This window comes from Phyllobates terribilis, unplaced genomic scaffold, assembly GCF_046119375.1.
Source record: "Phyllobates terribilis strain yellow unplaced genomic scaffold, ASM4611937v1 Scaffold_2__4_contigs__length_985480577, whole genome shotgun sequence".
Taxonomy (NCBI): domain Eukaryota; kingdom Metazoa; phylum Chordata; class Amphibia; order Anura; family Dendrobatidae; genus Phyllobates; species Phyllobates terribilis.
Window position 1 is genome coordinate 929149020 of NW_027362762.1, and position 25092 is coordinate 929174111.

Genomic DNA, 25092 nt, shown 5'->3' on the forward strand with positions numbered 1-25092 from the left:
CATTTTGTTCTTGCGGTAGAAGTCCGTGCTCTCGCCATGCTCTCGCCATGCTCTCGCCATGCTCTCGCCATGCTCTCGCCATGCTCTCGCCATGCTCTCGCCATGCTCTCGCCATGCTTTCGCCATACTCTCTCGTGGGCTTCTGCTTCTGCACAGCAGCCGATCTGAACATACCGAGCTGCAGTATAATCGTGGGTTAGGGACCGTGCAGTCCGGGAGTTTCCTGAGAACGTGTTGATTTCTTATTACGAATAGACAATATACATAGGTTGCAGTCACTGATTATAGCTGTAGAACATTAGAGCCGAGCCAAGAAAGCTACCAGAAAATAATTGGTAGGTAATATTTAACCAAATGTGGCGACACTAACTTTTAAGACCTTGATTGTAGATTGATTTAGTTGTCATACGACTCATTTAATGGTTATTTTGTTCTTGCTGTAGAAGAAATAAGCTCTCTGTATCCGATCTTCGGGCAGGTGGGCTTCTGCTTACACTCAGCAGCCAGTTTGAAAAAACCGAGCTGCAGTAGAAAAAAAGCTGCAGTCTCTTAAAACAATTAGTACGTTTCCTAATAATTAATAGACAATTTATCCCAGTTGTACTCACGGATTTTATAGCTGTGTAATATTGGATCAGAGACCAGACATTTGTTAAATATTACCTATTACCACTGTAACTTTTACGACCTCATTTGTAGTTTGATTTAGTTGTTGTTTGTCTCACCATTTAGCTGGTTACGTTTTTGCCATAAAACCAGAAGGTAATCGTGATGGCAGCAAAGTGAATGAGAATCCTCAAGTCTCGTGCACACGTTGCTTATTTGTGGCTAAATCTACAGCGTGTCGATACTTTCAGAGTTTTTGCAGCGCTTTTTCATCCATTGACGTCAATGAAGTCAGATTAAAAGGCTATCAAAGCGCATGTCTGAAAAGGATTGTGGATTTGCTGGATATTTGCAGTGTTTTTGCTTGCATTTTTTGCATGCGTTTTTAGACCTCAGTGAATGCTATAGAGATGTATAATAGATCGAGATGGATAATAAATATAGATATATAATTGCACAATCCCCAACCTATTATTAACTTGCACCCTGTGGAGCTTTATTCATGAATAAATAAATGAAAAAACGACTTGCAGCCCCCCTCATTTTTTGTAACCAGCAAAGGTAAAGCAGGCAGTTTTGAGCTGATATTTTCAGGCTGGGAAGGTCCATGGTTATTGGGCCCTTCTCAGTCTAAAAATACCAGCCCACAGCCGCCCCAGAAGTGGAGCATCACATGACATGCTCCAAATCTGGCTCTTCACCTTCACTTCCAAGTTGCCCTCGTGTGGTAGCATTCGGGGTAATGGTGCTTGCGGTTGATTTCAGGTGCGTAGTGTCCAAAAACACAGCTGTCATCAAGCCCTGGTGCTAGTAACAGAGATGTCTATTAGACCATTACTAACCCAGTAAGTAAAAAGAAAAAAAAAAACACACAAAAATACTTTAATGAAATAAACACTCCCTGACACGATCACTCATTCACCACTTTATTAAAAAAAAAAAAAAATTTCCATGCAGGTCCACCGAATCCGTTGTAGTCCACAAATGGAAACCTGAAGAACATAAACAGAGAAATGAGCACAAGACACTGTCCCTCGTTCACCAATTTATTAGAAAGAAAAGTTCCCACACAGGTCCGATGTAGTCCAGAGCGCAGAATGACCAGGAATGTTTGAAGAGCAGCGACATTACTGATCTCACTGTTTTTCAGAGGTGCCAGGTCTCGCCTCCCTCTGAACAGCTGGGACTTCAGTGACGTCACTGCTCTCTTCAAAGGTACCGAGTCTTGCCTCCCTCTGAAGAGCTGGGACTTCAGTAACGTCAGTAAGGTCACTGCTCTTCAGAGGTGCCGGGTCTCGCCTCCCTCTGAACAGCTGGGACTTCAGTGACCTCACTGCTCTTTAAAGGTACCGAGTCTCGCCTCCCTCTGAAGAGCTGGGACTTCAGTAACGTCAGCAAGGTCACTGCTCTTCAGAGGTGCCTGGTCTCTCCTCCCTCTGAACAGCTGGGACTTCAGTAACTTCAGTAACGTCACTGCTCTTCAAATGTTCCTGGTCACTTTGTTCTGGACTACGTCGGACCTGTGTGGGAATTTTTTGTTTAATACAGTGGTGAACAAGAGAAAATGTGGAGGGAGTGTTTTTCATTTAAGTATTTTTTTTTCTTCTTTTCTACCTGGGCTAGTAATGGGAGCTTTCATTGCTGTCCACAAACGCGGCAAAACATGCATTTTTGTGGCTGCGTTTTTCCTGTTAAGAGATGCAGAAATTTCTGCATTCAAATACTCAACGTGTGCACATACTCTTAGGCTATGTTCACACTAGGCGTTTTTTTAAGCAAATTTTCAGCTGCGTTTTACACTACCTGCAAAGTCTGAGATTTCAGAAATCTCATGCACACACATTGGTTTGTGTGTCATCAGTATTTTGTGCTTTCCTTTTTTTTTTTTGCACAATAAAGCATGTTACTTCTTGAAGCGTTTTTTCTGCTTTTTTTCTGAGTTTTTTTCCAGCGTTTTTCACCCATTGAAAGTAATGGGTGCTGAAAAATCGCACTCCAAAGACATACTGATAGGGAATTTAGATTGTGAGACCCAATGGGGACAGTGCCCATAATGTCTGTAAAGCGCTATGGAATTAATGGCACTATATAAGCGAGTAAAATAAATAAATACAAAGCTATCAGGTTTTGCTGCTTTTTTAGTGAAAAAAAGCAAGTAGAGCAGTATGTGAAACTAATTTTTATTTTTGTGATTTTACCATCTTGTCTTGGTCACCTGAGATGGCAGTTTGGATTAGGACAGTTTAATTAAATTAGTGATGTGTAAATGTAAACAGTGGCTCACCTAGATGTGAGATTGAACAATACATGTGGCCTACGGAGGTGTGAAATTGAACAATCTCTGAGCAACTCAATGGTAGACCATAATGTGAAAATTAATAGTATCCTACAAACTCAATGCACTGCCAATGTCTTAGAAAAACTATTCCTGAACAATTCACCTCCCCTACTGTTACATTTGTAATTCTGGTTAATATGGTTTCACGTATGTCTTGCATTGGTGACCTGTGTTCATGCTTCTGTGGTGGAAGCAAAGCTGAACTAAAGGATCCTGAAAAACACACCAAAAACGCACCAAGATTTGCGTTTTGACGCAGCTTCTTTCCTGCCAAGAGATCAGGTGTTGCTGCAGAAAAAAATGCTGAAAAAACACCTAGTGTGAACATAAACTTATTGTCCATGTCTGCCCTGCATACTCTGCCTTCATGCTGGTGGGCTTCTACTTGCGTAGTGCAGCCAATCTGAACAAACTGAGCTGCAGTAGAAAAAATTGGATACAAGACATAACATCAGTGTGGGAGTCTTTTTAGGACAACTATTCTACTAATAGACAATGTACCACTTTATTTATAGTCTTTTTTTTCCTGTAGTAGTAGTCTCCTCTCCATACTCTGCCTCTCACCGGTGAGCTTCTGCTTACGTACAGCAGCTAATCTGAACAAGCCGAGCTGCAGTATAAGCTGTGGAATAGGCGCAGAGCAGCCACTTGAGAGTCTCCTACTACTAATAGACAATTTACCTCTGTTTCAGTCGCTCATTTTATAGCTGTAAAATATCGGAACAGATCTGTGAATATAATCAGTAGGTAATATTTAACCAAAGGCAGCAACTTTGATAAAACCTGAAAGACTGTGATTGTTGGTTTAATTACCGCCGGGTAGTAGAGAGGCGCCAGTATCCGGCTGTGTGGCTGATTTATAGGCAGGGAACGTACACGATATAATGGCCATTCCTCTTCCATGATCATCCCATACTTTTATTTAAAAGCAGCAGGACATTTTTTCCAATAAAATACTTTATGCCGCTCTTTCTTCATGCTGAGTAAGCAGCGCGGCGCCGCTATAAAATTAATGATGCCATTTTTAATTCTAAAATGGAAATATATTTCCCGAATTGATATTGGAATTGTGGAATTGGCGCTGTATCACTTCCCGGGAACAGACTCCGGTCTAAGTTTAGTTGCAGATGCTGCCGCAGGCATCGCAACGCTGCTTCTCTCTGTATTCCCAATCTACGTTTTAGTGAATAATTAAATACATGATGTGACAGTGATGCCATCTCTGCCAAGCCGCCATGCTCACCGTAGGGGGCTGGCATGGAATAAAATACCCGAGGCCAAGAAGTGATGCCTGTCAGTCAGTGGCTATCAACTCTGAAATGTTTCCTGTACCTAATGACCAATCAGTATGGTAACATTTAAGGGAGTCCCGGAACCTTGTGATCATTGTGCCTTATATATTTATTTAAAATACTCTATTAAAGGAGTTTCTTGCTTTAGACTCTCCCCTTGACAATAAATTGCTACCTTCTAGAATGCTCAGCTCTAAACCTTGGAAATACCTGGCAGTAACTTTTTAATCTCCCTGCAGTGCCTCCGCAGGGGAAATAAAGTATTACACCATATCCGTTGGTTGCTTGTGTTATACAGCACTGGACAGGTCCTCCTGAGAGAGACTCTTTGTAACTACTCTCCTTTTTGGCAAAAAAGTGAGAATCCTGAGCATTTTGTAAGCTAGACAACTCCTTTAAGGGGATAACATATTGTCCTTCATTTAGGGTGGTCACTTAGCCAGAGGAACTAAAGAGAGTGACTCTTTATCTGAAGGACCCGGCAGGATCTTCTATTGCAGGCAGCCCATTTATTTCATAGGTCACATGTTATACTTAGTTTCACCTGTAGAGGTGCTGTAAGAAATTTGAGCACTTACTACCAGATTTTTTTTTTTTTTGGGTGAAGGGATTATTTTAAGAAAATGTGATTTACTAAAGGGTAAAAGTTCTGTATTGTTGGTCACAGACTTCATAGAAGACCAGATATTTACTCTTCGTTCAACGATAATAAGTAAAACTATATTAATTTTGTTGTATTTTGTAGGACGTCAATACTGGCGGTGAAGGGAGCGAGTTTACAGACAGTGGCATCGATGCAGCCACTACGGACACGGATTTTATGTCGAGACGCTCAAATGCCACCACATCCAGTTACTCGCCTGCAACGAGCAGAGTCTTCATCGGAAGCGACAGCGGCAGCAGCTCAGGAGATGTCCTCCGCCAAGGAGTGTACGAGAACTTCCGCCGAGAGCTGGAGATGAGCAGCTCCAACCGGGAGAACTTGGAGGAGGCCAATTCAGCACTGAGCGACGAACAAAGCAGCGGCACTTTAAGCTCCCCGGGCCAGTCTGACATCCTCCTGACAGCCGCCCAAGGGACTGTGCGGAAAGCGGGGGCGCTGGCCGTCAAGAACTTCCTGGTACACAAGAAAAATAAGAAGGTGGAGTCTGCCACCCGCAGGAAGTGGAAGCATTACTGGGTCTCTTTAAAAGGTAGGATGCAAGAACCCCAACACTTTGTTTTTTTTGGGATAAATTATCAGAACAAGACTGTAATAACACCCCTTTTATTTATCTTCGTTCTTCCTGCTTGATAGGGGTGGTGCGCTCCTGATAATTGACAGTTCAGACCTATGGCATAATTGTGCTGCTGGTCTGAGCTGGGCTCTCTCTGCGGGGACCCGGCTCGCTGGGCTCTCTCTGCGGGGACCCGGCTCGCTGGGCTCTCTCTGCGGGGACCCGGCTCGCTGGGCTCTCTGCGGGGACTCTGCTCACTGCAGAGCAGCGCTTGCAAGACTGAATATAAAATATATTACATAAGCACGATATATGGAGTTGTCTCTATCTCTCTGGCTTCCACTGTCGCTTGCGTATTGTCTTGACTCTATGCGTAGCTTGAGGACCAGATACTTTACATCTCTCAGTCCAGACTTTGTAAGCCTACACTGTCATCTTCTCATAAATCATCCTCCCCTCAGTGGACATCTGGACTTCATCTAGAAATGGTGATCCCTCTGTCTTGGCGTTCACCTCTGGATGCAGTAGGCTTTACGTCACGGTTTAAGGTTTCACATAGGAGCGGTCACATATTGTGATACAGCTACTCCCCGGGTTCATGATTTTAGGGTGTGAGGAGTATTTCTTCTCACGGCTGGGATGATACAACACCACGATAAGCAGGTCCTTCCATCTGACAGCGTGGAAGTGATTTGTAAAGTCAGTGCATTAATCAGATTTCACATACAATAGGGGATCAGGAATATTTACCTTCTCATTTTTTGTAGCTGTGTGATCGGTTAGCGGCAGCGGCCATCACCGGAATGTAGACCTTCCCTGCCAGCCCAGCAAAATCACTGTTAATACCGCTCACAACCTGTGAATAGATGTGGCCAGAAAGCAGACATGTTGTTCTAATTCTGGGACAATCTCTATAAAGGGTTATTCTAATTTATGGCATAGCCACTTGACTGATGGATGAGGTTCCCACACCTCTGGTAGCCCTCTCTCAGCGCTCTCTGTTGACTTCTATAGATTTTGTGAAAATGGCCAAGCACAATTCTCCAGATGGGTGAGAGTCCATCTCTTTTGCTGGCTCTGATGCTTGCTTATTGTCTTGGCTCGCATCCCACACATTTATGGCACATTGTGTATACTCTGTGGATGTCTTGATGTGAACTTCTAACTTCCTTGAGCCTTTAAATGTGGAACTGCTGAAGCTCCATGCTCTCCTCCTCCAGTAGTTGCCTCCTTGTGCTACTCACCTCTGCTTAGCTCAGATTTCTGGTCTATTGGAACAGCTCAAGTTAGATTTTCTCCCCAGAGTAGTAACTTGAAGACCACAAAGGGCCTGGGATGTGTTGGATAATGAAACAAGTGATCCTAAGTGTTGTATGGAAGCTTATATACAACCCCTGGCAAAAATTATGGAATCACCGGGCTCGGAGGATGTTCATTCAGTTGTTTAATGTTGTTGATAAAAAGCAGATCACAGACATGGCACAAAACTAAAGTCATTTCAAATGGCAACTTTAGGGCTTTAAGAAACACTAAAAGAAATAAAGATTAAAAATGTGAAATATGGAATCACTCAATTCTGAGAAAAAATTATGGAATCATGAAAAACAAACACACAAAAGAGCACTCCAATACATCACTAGTATTTTGTTGCACCACCTTTGACTTTAATAACAGCTTGCAGTCTCTGAGGCATGGACTTAATGAGTGACAAACAGTACTCTTCATCAATCTGGCTCCAACTTTCTCGGACTGCTGTTGCCAGATCAGCTTTGCAGGTTGGAGCCTTGTCATGGACCATTTTCTTCAACTTCCACCAAAGATTTTCAATTGAATTGAGATCCGGACTATTTGCAGGCCATGACATTAACCTTATGTGTCTTCTTTCAAGGAATGTTTTCACAGTTTTTGCTCTATGGCAGGATGCATTATCATCTTGAAAAATGATGTCATCATCCCCAAACATCCTTTCAATTGATGGGATTGGAAAACTGTCCAAAATATCAATGTAAACTTGTGCATTTATTGAAGATGTAATGACAGCCATCTCCCCAGTGCCTTTACCTGACCTGCAGCCCCATATCATCAATGACTGTGGAAATTTGCATGTTCTCTTCATGCAGTCATCTTTATAAATCTCATTGGAACGGCACCAAACAAAAGTTCCAGCATCATCACTTTGCCCAATGCAGATGCGTGATTCATCATTGAATATGACTTTCATCCAGTCATCCACAGTCCACGATTGCGTTTCCTTAGCCCATTGTAACCTTGTTTTTTTCTGTTTAGGTGTTAATGATGGCTTATGTTTAGCTTTTCTGTATGTAAATCCCATTTCCTTTAGGCGGTTTCTTACAGTTCGGTCACAGACATTGACTTCTGTTTCCTCCCATTCGTTCCTCATTTGTTGTGCATTTCCTGTTTTGGAGACATATTGCTTTAAGTTTCCGGTCTTGAAGCTTTGATGTCTTCCTTGGTCTACCAGCATGTTTGCCTTTAACAACCTTCCCATGTTGTTTGTATTTGGTTCAGATTTTAGACACAGTTGACTGAACAACCAACATCTTTTGCAACATTGCGTGATGTTTTACCTTCTTTTAAGAGTTTGATAATCCTCTTCTTTGTTTCAGTTGACATCTCTCGTGTTGGAGCCATGATTCATGTCAGTCCACTTGGTGCAACAGCTCTCCAAGGTGTGATCACTCCTTTTTAGATGCAGACTAACGAGCAGATCTAATTTGATGCAGGTGTTAGCTTTGGAAATGAAAATTTACAGGGTGATTCCATAATTTTTTCCTCAGAATTGAGTGATTCCATAATTTTTTCCCTCTGCTTGGTCTGAAAAAAATTACCCTTACTGAGTACCACATTTTTAATCTTGATTTCTTTTAGTGTTTCTTAAAGCCCTAAAGTTGCCATTTGAAAGGACTTTAGTTTGGTGCCATGTCTGTGATCTGCTCTCTTTCAACAACATTAAACAACTGAATGAACATCCTCTGAGCCCGGTGATTCCATAATTTTTGCCAGGGGTTGTAGTAGTGTTTTTATGGAGAATTCACCAAGTTCAGTATCCTCCTTTAGTCCATAGAGGTTCCACTGTGTGTCTTAATACACTTGGAGGACCATTAAACCCACCATGTGTCCTTTATTATAAATAATTATTATAGATCCTCTCCTATCATTCAGACATTTAAAAAGCTCAAGTTTTCAGAAAGGATTCATGAGCTAAAAAATGCCCAGGAAAATCAGTGATTTTTCTCCAGTCATTTATAAATTCATCCGCACAGCCTGTCTCTGTATTACATTTATAGTCATTTGTGTGAATAACTATCATGTCATACTACATTTTGCATGTAGAGGCCATTGCAGTAAAAATCTACAGCTGGCTGCAACGTTAGAATCTGCCGCTATCATCTGATCACCGGGTCGACTTATTTACTAAAACAGTGTTGTGTCCAGACCATTCTACTGGATGATTGATGTGGAGCAATTATGTGGTCATTTGTACTGCCCCGGGGGGGTCATCAGTCGAAATGATTCTCATTCGTTTTGTGATCTCATTTTCAGGGTGTACTCTGTTCTTCTATGAAAGTGACAGCCGCTCTGGCATAGACAACAACAGTATCCCGAAACACGCCGTGTGGGTGGAGAACAGCATCGTACAGGCCGTGCCAGAGCATCCAAAGAAGGACTTTGTGTTCTGTCTCAGCAACTCGCTCGGTGATGCCTTTCTTTTTCAGGTTGGTGCTGCCATTAGGTATTAATATTTTTCATGTACCCACCATACTTGTAGTATTAAAAATTAATCCCAGCTGTTTCCTAATCATATCAGATCATGTAAATTTCTGGGAAAGTTGGGCGAGGCCCACTTATGGCCACCTTCATTGTTGTCTGGATATGGTTACTTCAATGTCTTTATCACAGACGTCAACTTTCATTTGTGATTCTTCATGATTAGCAGATCATCTCATTACTGGCTCTCGACACCCACGGTAATCAACTGATTTAGGATTTTTTTAATCATATGAAGTCATATAAATTTTGGGAAAACTTAGGATGACCACTACAACTGCATATACTGCTTGGGTCCTCACCACAATGAACCATTTGGGAGCCATCATAATTAGCTGATCGTCCCATGTCCGGCTCCTGACACCCATGGCGATCTACTGATTTAGCATTTTCTAATCATATGGGACTATTTAAATTTTGGGAAAGCTAAAGGATGACCACTACTGTTCCATATACTGCTTGGGTACTCACCACAAAGAACCATTTGAGAGCCATCATAATTAGCTGATCGTCCCATGTCCGGCTCCTGACACCCATGGCAATCTACTGATTTAGCATTTTCTAATCATATGGGACTATTTAAATTTTGGGAAAGCTAAAGGATGACCACTACTGTTCCATATACTGTTTGGGTCCTCACCACAAACAACCATTTGGCAAATGTGCCACCATGATTGGCTTATCTCACTCCTGACGTCCAAGGCGATCAACTTATTTTCTAATCATATGGGGTCATATCAATTTTGGTAAAGCTTAAGGATGACCACTTCAGCTGCATATACTGTTTTGTGAGTCCTCACCACAAAGAACCACTTTAATATGAGCACCATCATGATCAGCTGATCATCGCGAGTCAGGCTCTTGACTCCCAAGGCAATCACCAGATTTAGCTGGGAGAAGTTTCTGTGAGCCTTCTACCATGTAGTATTAGATAAGATGTAAAACGGTGATATAACGTCTACCCAGAGGGGGGTAGGTCCTGTGCTGGTGTCCCCATCTAAGATGTCAATTTGCCCAAGGTGGCCACATAGACAGTTGTTGTATCTTGTATGTCAAGTCTACCTAGTTATATGGCGATATAGTAGGAAGTGACGAATCCCAGCCACATTACAGGACGGATTTGGGAAATCTAAATGCAAAAAAAGGTGATATGTAAAATAAACCTCTTCCTTTAATAAAATTCTAATCTGTGGTACAATTTTATATAAAGGGTGTTTCGGTAACAATAGACTGTCCTCACACGCCGGCCTTGCCTCCTCCTACACATAGAGAATATAATGCTTCTCCTCTTCGGAGGGTGACCTGTGGGTTACAGCACATTGAGGTCTGGGAAATGAGATGTAGGCCATTTTTGGGAACAGTCCTGAGTCACACCAGTTCCCAGACTCTGTTTTATCCTTTTCTTGTATTCCCCAAGGTCACACATTGTAGCGTTTGAAGTTTCTGCACCTCTCAGACTCTGGAGATATTTCACATTCCTTTGGTAGTTTTGGAGGATTTTTTATCTTCCTCTTCCTATTATTCAAAGCTTAGCCCTTTATGGGATACCAAAATGTTGGCTCGTTGTTCTGCAAATGTACTCGAATATCAGAAATTTGGACCTACGGCACGGTCAAGTTATAACCCGTAAGGCCGCTTTGCCACCTAGAGTAATTATTGCATTTTCTGAGTGCTGATTTCATGGCATGATTCTGCAACGATACACGATACTTGTGAGTGAGGTCTATGTAGTGTAGCATCTCTTCCACTGTGGATTTTGGGATCATGTTGAAATCTAGGGGTCTATAATTTTCACAGTAACCAAACTTATCAGTCATTGTGTTACTCTCCAATGTCTGCCTTCATGATGGAGCCTACAGTTTTAGTTGTGCCTTCTTGCTTGCACCCCAAAGTACTGGAGGAATTTTGGCAATTCCTACTTGCTAGAAGGATAATGAGCAGATCGAAAAGTGCGGTGAAACAAAGACAACACATTGGTTTCAGGGTCCTCCAAAGATACTATTTTTTTATTACCCTCCTTGTGGCCAAGATATCAGAAGCCTGAACAGAGGACTCTCCTAAAAGGGCTATTCTCAAGTTGTCTCTTGATCAACTCGGAGGAATGCAATCTTCTTAGTTCCCTTACTTCATGTCATGGTTACTAGCAGGGCGGTCTCTCCTCCTTGATTGACAGCACTGATGAATAGTAGAGCTATAGTATTAGTATACCTAATAGAGCTCAGCACAAGTTCTGCTAGCACACATTCAGCAATCAGTGGTGTGTTCTGAGTCTACACTGTTATCACTGTATTTAGTCATAGATAGCAAGGCTTTAGAAAAAGCACACCGGGCCGAACAGAGAGCTGAGATTATTAGACCTGCTGTGAAAGCTGGCAGGCTGGTGATTTATAACTGCATCTCTTCAGAAGAGAAGATAAGAGGGAGATGAGAAGATAACTGCTGTATAGAAATCAGTGGGCTGGAGAGAGCTGACTGGGTTGTTAACTACTCTTCTGGAATGTAACAACTGCTCACTCTTAGCCAGGATCCAGAGGCCAAGCTCCATGGAAACCAGCTATACACTATAAAAGATAAAAGCAAGAGATTGACAGCAGATAGAAAAATCAAATCTATTGGAAATTTGATTATTTTCATGATGTCTAACTTAAGCAATTTAAAAACTCGAACACCCCTTTAATTCAGTTTTTTTTTTTATAATGGTATGTATTTTTGCAACTGGACAACCCCCTTTAAGCAGGGGCTTATAGGGAAGCTTATCTGAAAATGATTCATTGTTTAAATAAAGTTTTCATATTAAATTTTTATTTTTTTTTACATTTTTGGCAAGGTTTATTCTATATCTGTGCTATCTGTATTAAAGAAATATAAACTTTGCAATTTTCAAATTGGCACCTGTTTTTTTTTTTTAGACTCTAACTACCTGTTTCAGGAAACAACACATGTACGTTAGCCACAATGAACTGACTCAGACCCTATCTTTTTTATTTAAGCATCAAAGGATCATGTGCAAATGTCATTATGAAGGAAGCAGGAAGAGGTGAGCTGTGACATCGCCTATTGTGACTGGTGGATCATGTGTTAGTAGCTGTGTGTAGAGCAGTTATGGGTCATTGCAATCCTGCTTCGACTAATAAAGAAATTGCTGAAAACGCTACCTGAAAGGACGGGAAATATGAGTCTGAAAAAATGTTTCAGTGGCGACGCTAAAAATTGCAAGATTTTTTTTTAGTTTAGTTTTTTTTTTAAATCAAAATCTTGATTTTAAAAAAATAACCCATTCTCAAATAATACATGCAACACAAAAAAACTGATTTAAATAGGTAATTTTCTGATTATTGCTTCCCTTTGATGCTAGTAGGTGCATGGGTTGCAGTCTCACCTGTGCCATGGAGCATGGTGGAGACCTAAAGGTCCTGCTGGGTCATAGTACAGGACTGATGCGATCAAAGACCCTTGAGTTGTAGGACACATTGAATATTGGAGACTGCAAGTGCCATCACTCTTAAGGTACTATCAGTCATGGTTCCCATCTTCTTGGGACAATCAAGTACCACCATGAATTCATACGGGGCCAGTAGCAGTTTTACCTGTAAGAACCAAGTGGACTTGAATGAGCGATCCAAAACCACGTTGATTGGTGGTAGAGTCTCGTGCTCTTGCTTGGCCTTACCCTTCTAACGGTTCAGTACTGGAGATTGCCCCCCCCACTAAACTAAGGATATTGAGCAACCGCCATATGATCAAGAACTGCTGTTTTTAGCTTTTTCACGTTGTAAAAATACAGCGGAAGATGCTCCAGGTATTTGATTTGGCTATTAGTAGAAGAGTCTGGACATCATACTTCAAAAGGGGCATTAAATTCCAAAAATTAAGTTACTTCACAGATATCTTACCTCCTGTTGTTTTGGGAAACAGATGGATACATCAAAAGAAGATGAGTTCCAGAAACGTGGCTCGATTACCATATACAAATATAGGACATTTTAGAACGAATCACAATGACACGCTCTGCCCCTTTAGAATTGTGGAAAGCACTACAACGAAACTCCGCCTTCGTGACTCTTTGCAGACACTGTTCTGTTACCATTCTAAATTGGATGGCATTCCAATTGGAAAAATGTTAACCCACTCTCCTCATCCTCAAATGGCTGAAGTGATTTGCGTACAAGAACAAAGAAAATTTGAGTAAGACACTTTCGTCTAATGTCAATGTTTGATGCGGGGGAGTAGACTCAGGACCTGAGCCCGCATTGTACTGAGCAGTTGCTGGCTGTGTTATATGCTGGCACCTGCTGCTAATGGCAGCAATTAAAGCTGGCTGCTTTTACTGCTTTTTAACCATGTAAATGCCACTTTCAATAATAATAAATAATAATAATAATCTTTATATAGAGTCAACATATTCCGCATTGCTGTACATATTCAACAGTCATAAGTAACATAGCTAAAGATAATACAATAATTAAAGAAAAGCTAATGACGACCCTGCTTGTAAGAGCTTACACTCTACAATGAGGTGGGGGTGACACAAAGAACAGGGGCTTCTTTACAATGATGGTCCGGCCATCTTGAGGGGATGAGGGATAGATAAAGGCTGCATGAGCTCATCACCAGCCAGTATCTGTAGTGCTTTTGGGTTCGGTGGAGACTTATGTTTGCAGAAATAAGGGATGGGCTTTAAGAATATAAAAGGACTTCGATTAGGGAAGGTGATAGGCTAATTTAAACAGGTGTGTTTTTAGGGAGCGCCTAAAACTGTGTAAGTTGTGGTTCGTCCTAATTTCTTGGGGTAGAGCATTCCAGAGAATATTTGCAGCTCGGGAGAAGTCTTGAAGCCGGGAGTGGGAGGTACGGATTAGTGCGAATGTTAGTCGAAAGTCGCTTGCGGAGCGTAGAGAACGGGTAGTCCGATAAACAGAAATGAGGGAAGAGACGTAGGGGGGCGCCGCACTGTGGAGGGCTTTGTGGGTGAAACAAGCAATTTAAATTGGATCTTGTAATTCATGGGCAGCCAGTGCAATGACTGGCACAGAGCGGAGGAGTCTGAGTAACGGTTAGCCAAATAGATGACCCTGGCTGCAGTATTAAGGATGGACTGGAGAGGGGAAAGTAGAGTGAGGGGGAGGCCAATTAATAGAGAGTTACAGTAGCGTTTAAATGGCGCGATTGCCTGGCACAATAGTTTTGTGCCCACCGTAATGTGATGACAAGGGTTGCCATTATAGCGAAGTGTCTACCATGTCATGCTACCTAGGTGCTCCTACAAAATCTAGCCTGTGGCTGGGCTTCACAGCAGGTTTTTTTTATTTATTGTGTTTTTTTTTACATTTTTATATTTTATATTTTATTTTCATTACTTTTTACTAAATGCTGCAAAGCTGTAGGGGCGCTAAAAAATAATGTAATAGTTTTATAAAAAAAAATTAAAATGAAAATAAAAACGTATATATAAAATTTGAAGTCACCACACCCATCCTTTCCCAATTTAATAATAAATTTCAGAAAATTAAAAAAACATATGTAGAAGTTCGATCTATGAAAATATCAAATTATTTAATCAGTATGGTAAACACCATAAAGCTAAAAAAAAAAATGTAAATGTCAGAAAATTGCTGTTTTTGGTCGCCACTCTCTCTTGCACCCCCTAAAAAATGCAATAAAAATTGATTAAAATGTTGTATGTGCCCCAAAATAATAGACAAGTTAGACCGTAGTTTAGTTTAAAAAAAAAAAAAAAATCTCCATTTTCTGAGAACCATAACTATTTTTCTGTCGATGGATCTGTGTCAGGACTTACTTTTTTACATATTTTAGTAGTTAGAAAAAAAAATGTTTGGCTTTGCAGTAATCGTCCTGACCTGGAGAGTCATGTTACCAGGTCATTTTTACAGCACGACGAACGTGTAGAAAAAAAAGATTGATTTGGGGCTTTTTTTTCACCATACATTGGAATTTTTTAATTTTTTTATTTTAGTACAGTATATGATAAAATGCCGTCATTCAAAAGTGCATCTCACCACATGGAAAAAAAAATACTAAAAAACAAGCCCTCATACGACTGTGGATGGAACAATAAGAAAGTGACTCTTGGAGGAAAAAAAAAAAATGAAAGTGCGAAAAGAGAAAATATATATTCTTTCACCGTGTTAGCCAGTAGATAGAAAAATATTTATATTTGAGAGTCCTCAGTGGTTGATACCATCTTTTCAGTTAGCCATTAAAAGGTAACAAATTGCAAGCTTTCGAGACTATTCAGGTCTCTTCATCAGGCATAGTATACCAAAAAATCTGAAGTCACATATTTATATACAATAAGACACACACAAAATACAATAGGTAAGACAGGTGATGAAAAGCAGAGTTATTATGGAAGAGATAAACAGTTCTGGCTATAAATATTTTAGCAGTTAAAAGATAAGTGTGAAGGTTTTATTGTCCTGTGACTAGGTCCAGTGTTGTGATGGCCTCACAGGTCTGAGAGTCTTAGAAGCACATTCCTTAGTTGTAGAATGACATAAATCCATGTGACACATTCATTCCTGCTCTGAAAGTGTTAAAGGTCACCATCAGTTTATATTCTGAGATTCTTCTTTCTCTTTGAGATTTGAAGTTACCTCTGCTTTTCATCACCTGTCTCAGCTATTGCATTTTTTGTGTGTCTTATTGTGTATAAATGTGACTCTTCAGATTTTGTGGTATACTATGCCTGATGAAGAGACCTGAGTGGTCTCGAAAGCTTGCAGTTTGTTACCATCTTTTCAGTTAGCCATTAAAAGGTATTGGTCACTGAGGACTCTCAAATCTAAACATTTTTCAGTGCGAAAAGAAAATTTCACTCTCTCGGGAAGGAGTTGGTAATTGTCGGCCGGTGCATGTGGGCCTCACTTTAAACATAGAACATTCTATCCAAATTTTGATGTATTTTTCAATTTTCGATATTTTTCCTCACATTCCCTCGGATCACACGTAGCTGGGAGCGAGCAGCACCCCCAGGACTTAGAGTTTAGGTTCAGACAGAATGAAATTGCCGAATCCAAATTCCTCCTCCTCCTCCTTCTGTCAGTAGGGATTTCTGAAACGTACATGAAGGGAAATGAAAAATGTGGGGGAAAAGGAATAATAAAAGAAAAAACCTGCCTTCAGGGCCGTGTTTTGAAGGGATTCCGCCATAAGGCGACTGTGCTGCTCAGATCTTCATTTCAAAGTGCGCCGAGGGTGAAGGAAACTCCGGCGTCTCCATAGCAACTGTCAAAGCTCGTTTGTTGACTCCATGTTTATGCCGTTTTTGAGCTTTTTAGGTGAAATTTGTTTCCGTGTGGTAAAGGATTTGTAGTACCGTGTGATTGGCCTTATAACCCGAGTGTTATCAGTAGCGACAGGCTGCCTGGCATTGAGAAGCGGGTGTATTTCTCGGCCTTCTATTCCGTTTGTAAATTTACGTTCATGAAACCATTCTCCTTTTGTCTTCTCCGAGCCTTTATATACATATTGGGCACATAACCTCCTTGTTTCTATACATTTACAAGTCTGTATATCGTGGAGAGGAAGTCTACAGTACTGGATAAAATTCTGACACTTCCTGTACAGGCAGCTTCATGTAATAAAATAATAGTCACTCGGACAGGAAGTTAAGTGGTTACTAAGCAACTCCGATTTTTTTGATAAAAGTGGCACCAGAGCTTTATTAGCTTTCTGCCTGTCACCTCTTTATTATGCACGATGTATCTCGGGACCATGTGCAGCTGCAGAAGAAGACAAGAGAGGAAAATGCCGACCAACTGAAGTCCATTTCGATACTGTGGTTGTGGTCAAAGATTTTGAGACTGACACATAAATTTTGGTTTCTACAAAGATCATTGCTTAAAGGGGTTGCCTACTATTTTTTCTTTGATGACCACAAGTGAGTACTTCCGGCTGGGGTGTCAGACCCGGCCCATCAGACATTGAAGACCTATCCTAAGGATAGGTCATCAATGTAAAAGTAGTGGACAACCTCTTTAAGTTTTTAGGCGTGATCGGTTCAACACCATTGCAGAGCTTGCCCAGAGATGGCACGAGTCGGTACATCTGCACGAACAATGAGGTGAAGGCTTTTAGAGGCGGCCTGGTGTCAAGAAGGACCTCGAAGTCATTTCTCTCCAAGAAAAGCATCAAGGACAGACCAGACTAACATTCTGAAGAAAGTACAAGGATTTGGCTGCACAGTGCGTGGGAAAGTTATTTCTTATGAAACCACTTCAGACTGTTTTAAGACATCTAGAAGAAGAATTGTCCGGAGAAGAAAAGATGAGCGCTACCATGACTCCTGTGTCAAACAATTGCAAAAAGAACTTCGGCACTCCATACATGAAAATATAAGAAATATTGTATCTAGACTAATGTCACTTTGAAAAATGAAGGTTTTTTGCGCATAATTTGGCCAATTTATGTGTGCCCATCAACCACGACAAGGTCACCTTCGTATGATGGGAAACTACGCTACGCTACCACTGGATATGCCACTCTTGGGCTGTAAGCCTGTATGGACAATATGTCTTTGCTTGGGCTTTTAACCTACAATGTATGGGCTGGTAGAGCTAGTTAAAACCACCTGTGACTGAATGGGAGGGACACATGGTCAGAAAAAAGGCTGTCAAACTTCTAATAGTGTGAACACGTACCTGCTGCAATGCTCCAGGAGCGGGATCCCAAAAATGATTAATAGAAAAAATAGAGGGGTCGCTCACTGGTCTATTCGGGTGCTCTGAAGAAAAGAGTAATCTCAATTGCAAAAAGAACTTCGGCACTCCATACATGAAAATATAAGAAATATTGTATCTAGACTAATGTCACTTTGAAAAATGAAGGTTTTTTGCGCATAATTTGGCCAATTTATGTGTGCCCATCAACCATGACAAGGTCACCTTCGTATGATGGGAAACTACGCTACGCTATGTGTCAAACAGACAGTAAAGCATTCTGAGACCATTCATGTGGGGGTGCCTTGTCATCCATGTAGGGGCTCACTCACAATTTTGCCTAAAAACACATAAAAAATGAGATCTAAACATCCTCCAAGAGCAACTTCTCCCAACCATCCAGGAGCAGTGTGGTGATGAACAATGCTTTTTCCAGCATGATGGAAACCATGTCACAAGACCAGAGTGATAACCAAGTTGCTTGGGGACCAAAACATCGAAATTTTGGGTCCATGGTCAGGAAATTCTCCAGATCTCAATCCCGTTGAGAACCTGTGGTCAATCCTCAAAAAGCAGAGAAACAAAAAAACAAATTGTGATGAACTCCAAGCACTGATTAATCAGTCATCAATCAGGATTTGGCACAGAAGCTGCTATCCAGCTGCCAGGGCAAAGGGCAGAAGTCCTGAAAATATGGTCAGCTCTGTAAATATCGAGTTGTTACATAAACTTGACGTATTTGTAAAAATTGTAAAACTTTGTGAAACTCTTATAATTGTACTTTACTAACAATAGAAACATCTGACTAAAAGATAAAAATACAGAAGCAGCAAACTCGAAAACAAAAATTTGTTAGTCACAAAAACTTTTGCCCACAAATGTACAGAGGTGAAGCTAAAAAATGTATTTTTCTTACAGAAAACTGATCTTTTATAAATAACCTTAAACACAATTCCACAGAGTATTAATCCATATAAAATGCTGAATTTTATACTGATATGGAGTTGGTCTGTATTCTATATAGTCCAGAGCTGCATTCGTTTTTTTTTCATGTAGAGATGATTGGACAAGCTGTTATGGCTTTGTTACATGAGAAACTTTCTGATTTCTCCATTGAAATGCAGAAAAATAGTGAGTGCAGCTCTGGAGGTAAAAGACCACTTGTAACTCTGGATCAATACAGGATAAATAGTATAATGTATTTACACAGTGACTGCACCAGCAGAATAGTGAGTGCAGCTCTGGAGTATAAAACAGGATGTAACTCAGGATCAGTACAGGATCAGTAATGTAATTTATGTACACAGTGACTGCACCAGCAGAATAGTGAGTGCAGCTCTGGAGTATAATACAGGATGTATCTCAGGATCAGTACAGGATAAGTAATGTAATTTATGTACACAGTGACTGCACCAGCAGAATAGTGAGTGCAGCTCTGGAGTATAAAACAGGATGTAACTCCGGATCAGTACAGGATCAGTAATGTAATTTATGTACACAGTGACTGCACCAGCAGAATAGTGAGTGCAGCTCTGGAGTATAATACAGGATGTATCTCAGGATCAGTACAGGATAAGTAATGTAATTTATGTACACAGTGACTCCACCAGCAGAATAGTGAGTGGAGCTCTGGAGTATAATATAGGATGTAACTCAGGATCAGTAATGTAATGTATGTGTAGCACCCCGAGGGATCGGTTGCTACAGAGGTATTGCATCTCATCCAGATGTGCGATATCTCACTCTCAGGTAAGGATGGAGTGTGGATCAGGACCTCGACACCTGCATGCATTACACCACATTTCCGGGGGGCAGGGCGACCAATATGCTCCAGGCAGAGCACAACAGTCCCTGTCTTTGGCTGGAGTGGGGGGAGGGAGCACCGAGGAAGGGGGAACCCTGTAGTGCAGGAGCAGGGAGGAAGTAGTTCCTGGGTGCACCTAGAGGGAGGCATATAAGGTGGGCACCATCTTAGATCAGGGTTGAGTCTGAGGAGAAGGGACCAGGAGCAGAGGCTCTGCATGAGCTCTGGTCCAGAGGCGGGCCTAGTAACTGAGGCCCAAGCCTGGAGAGGAAGAGGAAGGAAGAGGAGCGGAGAAGGCTCCAGGAACAAGGAACAAAGGGACCCCAGGGGTGTGGACCGGCTGGTAGCCGCCACACGCCCGAATCTGCCTGCGTGGAGGGGTCAGACCAAAGGGGGAGACCGGTCCCCGAAACTAGTGGAGGTGGGGAACTACCCTCAGCTAGAAACCGGAGGCTGTGACATTTTACGTGGCGCAGCCCCTCGCTACACCCGCTAGGAAGGCACCACATAGGGTCAGGGAAACGGAGGCCAACGTTTACCCACCAATGCCCCAGGCAGCCGGACAGAAGCGTGGACACTGGTGGGGTATGACAGGCCAGAGGAAGGACACACAAAGGGGGTCCTGTGAAGCGCTCCAAAGTTATCTGGGAGTTGGCCGAGCCCCTTACCTGGTGAGCACAGTGTGACGCGGGACGTTATGACCAGGTGAAGTAACTCGGATAAAGAACTGTGAGTAAAGATCCTGAACTGCATTACAGAGACTCTGAATCATTACTCCCGCGCACCATCACTCCCAACATCCCCACTTGCTGCCCTGAGGTTATACTCCGCCCGTGGGGAGTTATACTACACTCTGCTGCGCCCACGACACCAGCCTCAGCGGTCTGCCTTGCAGCGGCGGTTCACTCTGACCGCAATCCACGGGTGGCGTAGTCGGACATTCAGAACGTATAGACTATCCCCACTGGTTTGACCGCCCTGGGCACGGACCGGGTCGCCGCCACGGAGACTGCAACCCCCAGCATCTCACTGAGGCCCGGCTCCGGGTATTCCCCTACACACACGGCCCAGGGGGCGCGTCATATGTACACAGTGACTGCACCAGCAGAATAGTGAGTGCAGCTCTGGAGTATAATACAGGATGTAACTCAGGATCAGTACAGGATCAGTAATGTATGTACACAGTGACTGCACCAGCAGAATAGTGCGTGCAGCTCTGGGGTATAATACAGGATAAGTAATGTACGTACACTCACTCATCATTTATACGCATTCCATATGGAAACTGTTAAACTGTTTAAAGCATTCCCTTTAAGTTTTATTGGTTTTAAGCTTTGAATATTGATCTCGTTACCAAAATGGTTTACTTCTGTGTGTCTGAGTTCTGTTAATCCTGCGCAATATCTTGGAGTGTTCTTTTCACAATATTGTAGTTTTCCAATGTGCCATCGCTGAAAAATAAAGTTTAACCTGGAAATGCATTAGGGGCATGTCAGTAGATCCCTAGTGCATAGTCACGCCCCTAGTGCATGCCCAAGCTAATTTGCTTTTGATTTTTAAGCTTAATTTCTCAGTGCTGGCTCTTCGGATCACTACATGATCGTGATCTAATTTTATTGTTGTACTGGGACCTATACAGTCATACCACTGTAGTAAAATAGTCCTGACATTTTAACAAATTACGTCAATGCAGTAGATCAAAGATGAAGCATAAGCCTGAAGGACTATAATAAAAAATATAATCAGTCTTGTAGTGATCTGATGTGCCAGCGCTAAGAAATCAGCCTTTTGAAGTCACATGTAAATTAGCCTGGGTATGCATTGGGGCGTGTCTTTGCACTTGGAATCTATTGACACGCCCCTAGTGCACTTCCAAGCAAAGCTTTATTTCTCAGCACTGGGATATCGGATCACTACAAGACAGGTATCATTGTTTTTTTTTGAAGACCTACACAACCATACCGTTTTTAGTTTCAGTAGTAAAATCGTCCTGACAGGTTCCCTTTTAAAATGTATCTGCACGTTTACCTTCACTCTTTTAGATGACCCCCCATGCCAAATCTCAGTAGGGTTAGCAAAGGGACAAAGACATTCACTTGATCTGTACAGATTGGTCTTGCGGATATAGAGACTAGGTGTAGTATTTTTAGCCCGCCTCGTGGCATTCTTCGGAGACCTGGACGCCACCTTGGTCAAACATTTGCTAACGACTCATTAAAAACTCTCCATTCACAGAATGCTGCCTATCATTGTCTATTACCAACCACAACACCAGGTAATGCATAACTAGTGGAGATAATATCCCGTGTGCTATGACGGCGGCGGGTTTAGACATCACATAATCTGACCGCTTAAAGGAAAAAAAAATGAAATCGCTTTGAAGCTAGCCCATCCCTTTTAAAGAAGTTTATTTCTCGCAGTATGTCTGTGGGAGATGCTGCTGGTTCAGTTGCTTGCTGTACTTTATAATCCTCCTGTCCTTGCTCTAATGGAAATCCACTGAGCGTGTGGTGGGCTTGTGCTTATATACAGAAGCCAAGCTGAAGGGGCAGAGCTGCAGTATATAATATAACATACGGTGGAGACACTAAAATTCTGGACTAAGAAATAGATTTAAGACTTTATTCTAGATAATACACTAATACATCTGAGTTAGTTACTAATCACATGTGTGAGCTTACTGAGACCTGTCACTTGCCATAAATGTGCATCTTTTTTACTCAGTGTAAATGCCGCTGTTCTCCTGAATCCGGCGATGTTTTTCTTTTGTTCTTGCGCCTCTTCATTCCTGAGATATGACCCCTTTTCCCCTGTATATAAAGCTACTCTTGTCTTGTTAGTCAAGTGGGATGGAATACTCAAGACTACGCCCATAGAGAAGAGGAGGATCATGCCCACTTGGCTAAAAAGACTCCATTTCTATACAGGGAATAAGTAGCTGTATCTCAGGAACGGAGAGGAGTAGGGACAAAAGAAAAACATTGCCGGATTCGGGAGAACAGCGGCATTTAAATCAGCGTATAAAAGTGACATATGTGGCAAGTGTCAGGTCCTCTTTAAAGGGCATATAGTCACCATTTTAAAGGGGTTGTGTCATTTTGAGAGCTTTCTTCTTATTCATTACCAAGACTAATGTTAAAGGGGTTGTCTGTGAAGAGGCAATCTCATTCAAAAATGTTAACATTGATTACTAAAATTGACATGGACATAAATTTTTATTTTTTTTTCACCCTGTTGCAGACGAGCAGTCAGACAGAGCTAGAGAACTGGATCACTGCCATCCATTCCGCATGTGCCACCACCGTGGCCAGACAGCACCACAAGGAGGACACGGTGAAACTCCTCAAGTCCGAAATCAAAAAGTTGGAGCAAAAGATCGACATGGATGAGAAGATGAAGAAGATGGGAGAAATGCAGCTTTCCTCAGTGACTGACGCCAAGAAGAAGAAAACCATCCTGGACCAGGTGAATAAAAATGTTATGGGCTTAATTGTGGGCACTGAGGAAGGATTGCTAATAGTCTTTCACATGGAGATCGATTGGTCTGCACTGGGGCTGTGTACACAAAACGATTTTTAGTTTAGACGCTTGGGAGCAATAAAACTGGCTGCTCATACGGTGAACATATACGCTTTAATTTACATGTTGACATGTTTATACCTAATTAAATCTGTTGCGACTCCTCTCCATACTTGACATTCTGTACCCGAGCCTCCGGGCAGACGACTCGTAATAGACAGCACCTACAATAAGTTCAGCGCAACATATTAACCTTTGTCAAAAATGTGTTTACTTTTAATACCGCTTATGTTTGCTGAAAATGTCCCAGATAATGAGGATTTCGTGTTTGGGCATGTGGCATACGTTGGGAAAAAAACAAAAAAGGGTAGCGACTGTGCCTGATCTCAGCTACAGGTGTCCTCCTAAGCTTTGCTCTGCTCCTGATGAAGGACAACGGAAAAAGTTGCACTAAAAACTCCAATATCTGATTTTTTTTTTTTTAATTAATTTTTTCCTTGCAGATCTTTGTCTGGGAGCAGAACCTCGAGCAGTTTCAGATGGACTTGTTCCGGTACCGGTGCTATCTCGCCAGCCTTCAGGGAGGCGAGCTGCCAAACCCAAAACGTTTACTGGCGTTCGCAAGCCGGCCAACTAAAGTTGCCATGGGGCGCCTGGGAATCTTCTCCGTGTCTTCTTTTCATGCTTTAGTAAGTGGATTAATTCTGTACACCCCTCAGACTATTAATATGTACATCACCTCACTGTGTGTCCCCTCAGCTGCTGCAGAATCTCTTTTTTGAAGAGCTCCATGTCAATGCAGCAGTATAGTTTGGGCAGTGAAATCCCGGGTTTGCGCACAGCGTCACATTTTTGGATCATACACAGATAATTTTGGGAGGAAGGCGACTCTGCGCATGCGCCGATGTGCACGTTCAGTCGAGACATTGCTGCACTGCAAGAGAAATCAGCACGGTCATTGAAAGAAGCATGATGGGGGTTTATATGGCCTGCTTAATTTAGGGACTGTGCTCCAGACCATGCAGGTACCGTCCTTGGTGCACCATATTAAAATGTGGATCACGTATTCTGGAACTTCTTCTTAGGGCAACCTTTCTTTATAACTACGTTTTGCCAAGGCAGACTTCCTTTAACCCCTTTATGACATGTGCCGTAATAGTACGATACACGTCAGATCCCCCTGCTCAGCGCCGGAGCCCGCACCTTTCTGAGCACATGACAGCTGATCTATACAGATCTATATGCCACCAATGGGTTGGTATGACAACCCGGGGTCTGCAGGAGACCCCTGTGGTTGTAATTGCCAGATTGCTTTGAGTGTCGCCCACAGGTCGGCACTCATAGTAAGTGAGCGAATCTGCTACACACAGGCGATCAGACAATTGCAGCTTCTAGTCTCCCATGGAGACTATTGAAGCTTGCAAAAAGTAAAAAAAAAAAGTTTTTAAAAATATTAAATAAAAAAAAGTGTAACCCCCCCCCCTTTCGCCCCAATCAAAATAAAGCAATATAAAAAAAAAATCACACATACACATTTGATATCGCCGCGTTCAGAATCGCCCGATCTATCAATATAACAAAAAAATATATAATCCAATCCAAAACACCAGAATTATGTTTTTTTGGTCGCTACAACATTGCAATAAAGGGCAATCAAAACATCGGATGGACCCCAAAATGGTATCAGTATAAACATCAGCTCGGCGTGCAAAAAAATAAGCCCTCACCCGGCCCCAGATTCTGCAAAATGGATACGCTACGGGTCTCGGAAAATGTCGCATTTTTAAAAACATTTTTAGCAAACCTTAGATGGTAAAAAAAAAACTGTAGATTTTTTTTTTTTGCACTT

The 25092-nt window shown here is 41.9% G+C and overlaps 1 protein-coding gene across 5 annotated transcripts in view; it reads left to right on the forward strand.

Moving 5' to 3' along the window:
* Nucleotides 1-25092, forward strand: part of TIAM1 (TIAM Rac1 associated GEF 1) — a 284561-nt gene that overhangs the window by 185951 nt on the left and 73518 nt on the right. For all 5 annotated transcript variants that reach the window (XM_073668317.1, XM_073668321.1, XM_073668320.1 and 2 more), the window contains 4 exons: nucleotides 4982-5429; nucleotides 9018-9190; nucleotides 22965-23189; nucleotides 23747-23932. In XM_073668317.1, the coding sequence (XP_073524418.1) occupies nucleotides 4982-5429; nucleotides 9018-9190; nucleotides 22965-23189; nucleotides 23747-23932 (1032 nt within the window). The remainder of the gene's footprint in view (nucleotides 1-4981; nucleotides 5430-9017; nucleotides 9191-22964; nucleotides 23190-23746; nucleotides 23933-25092) is intronic.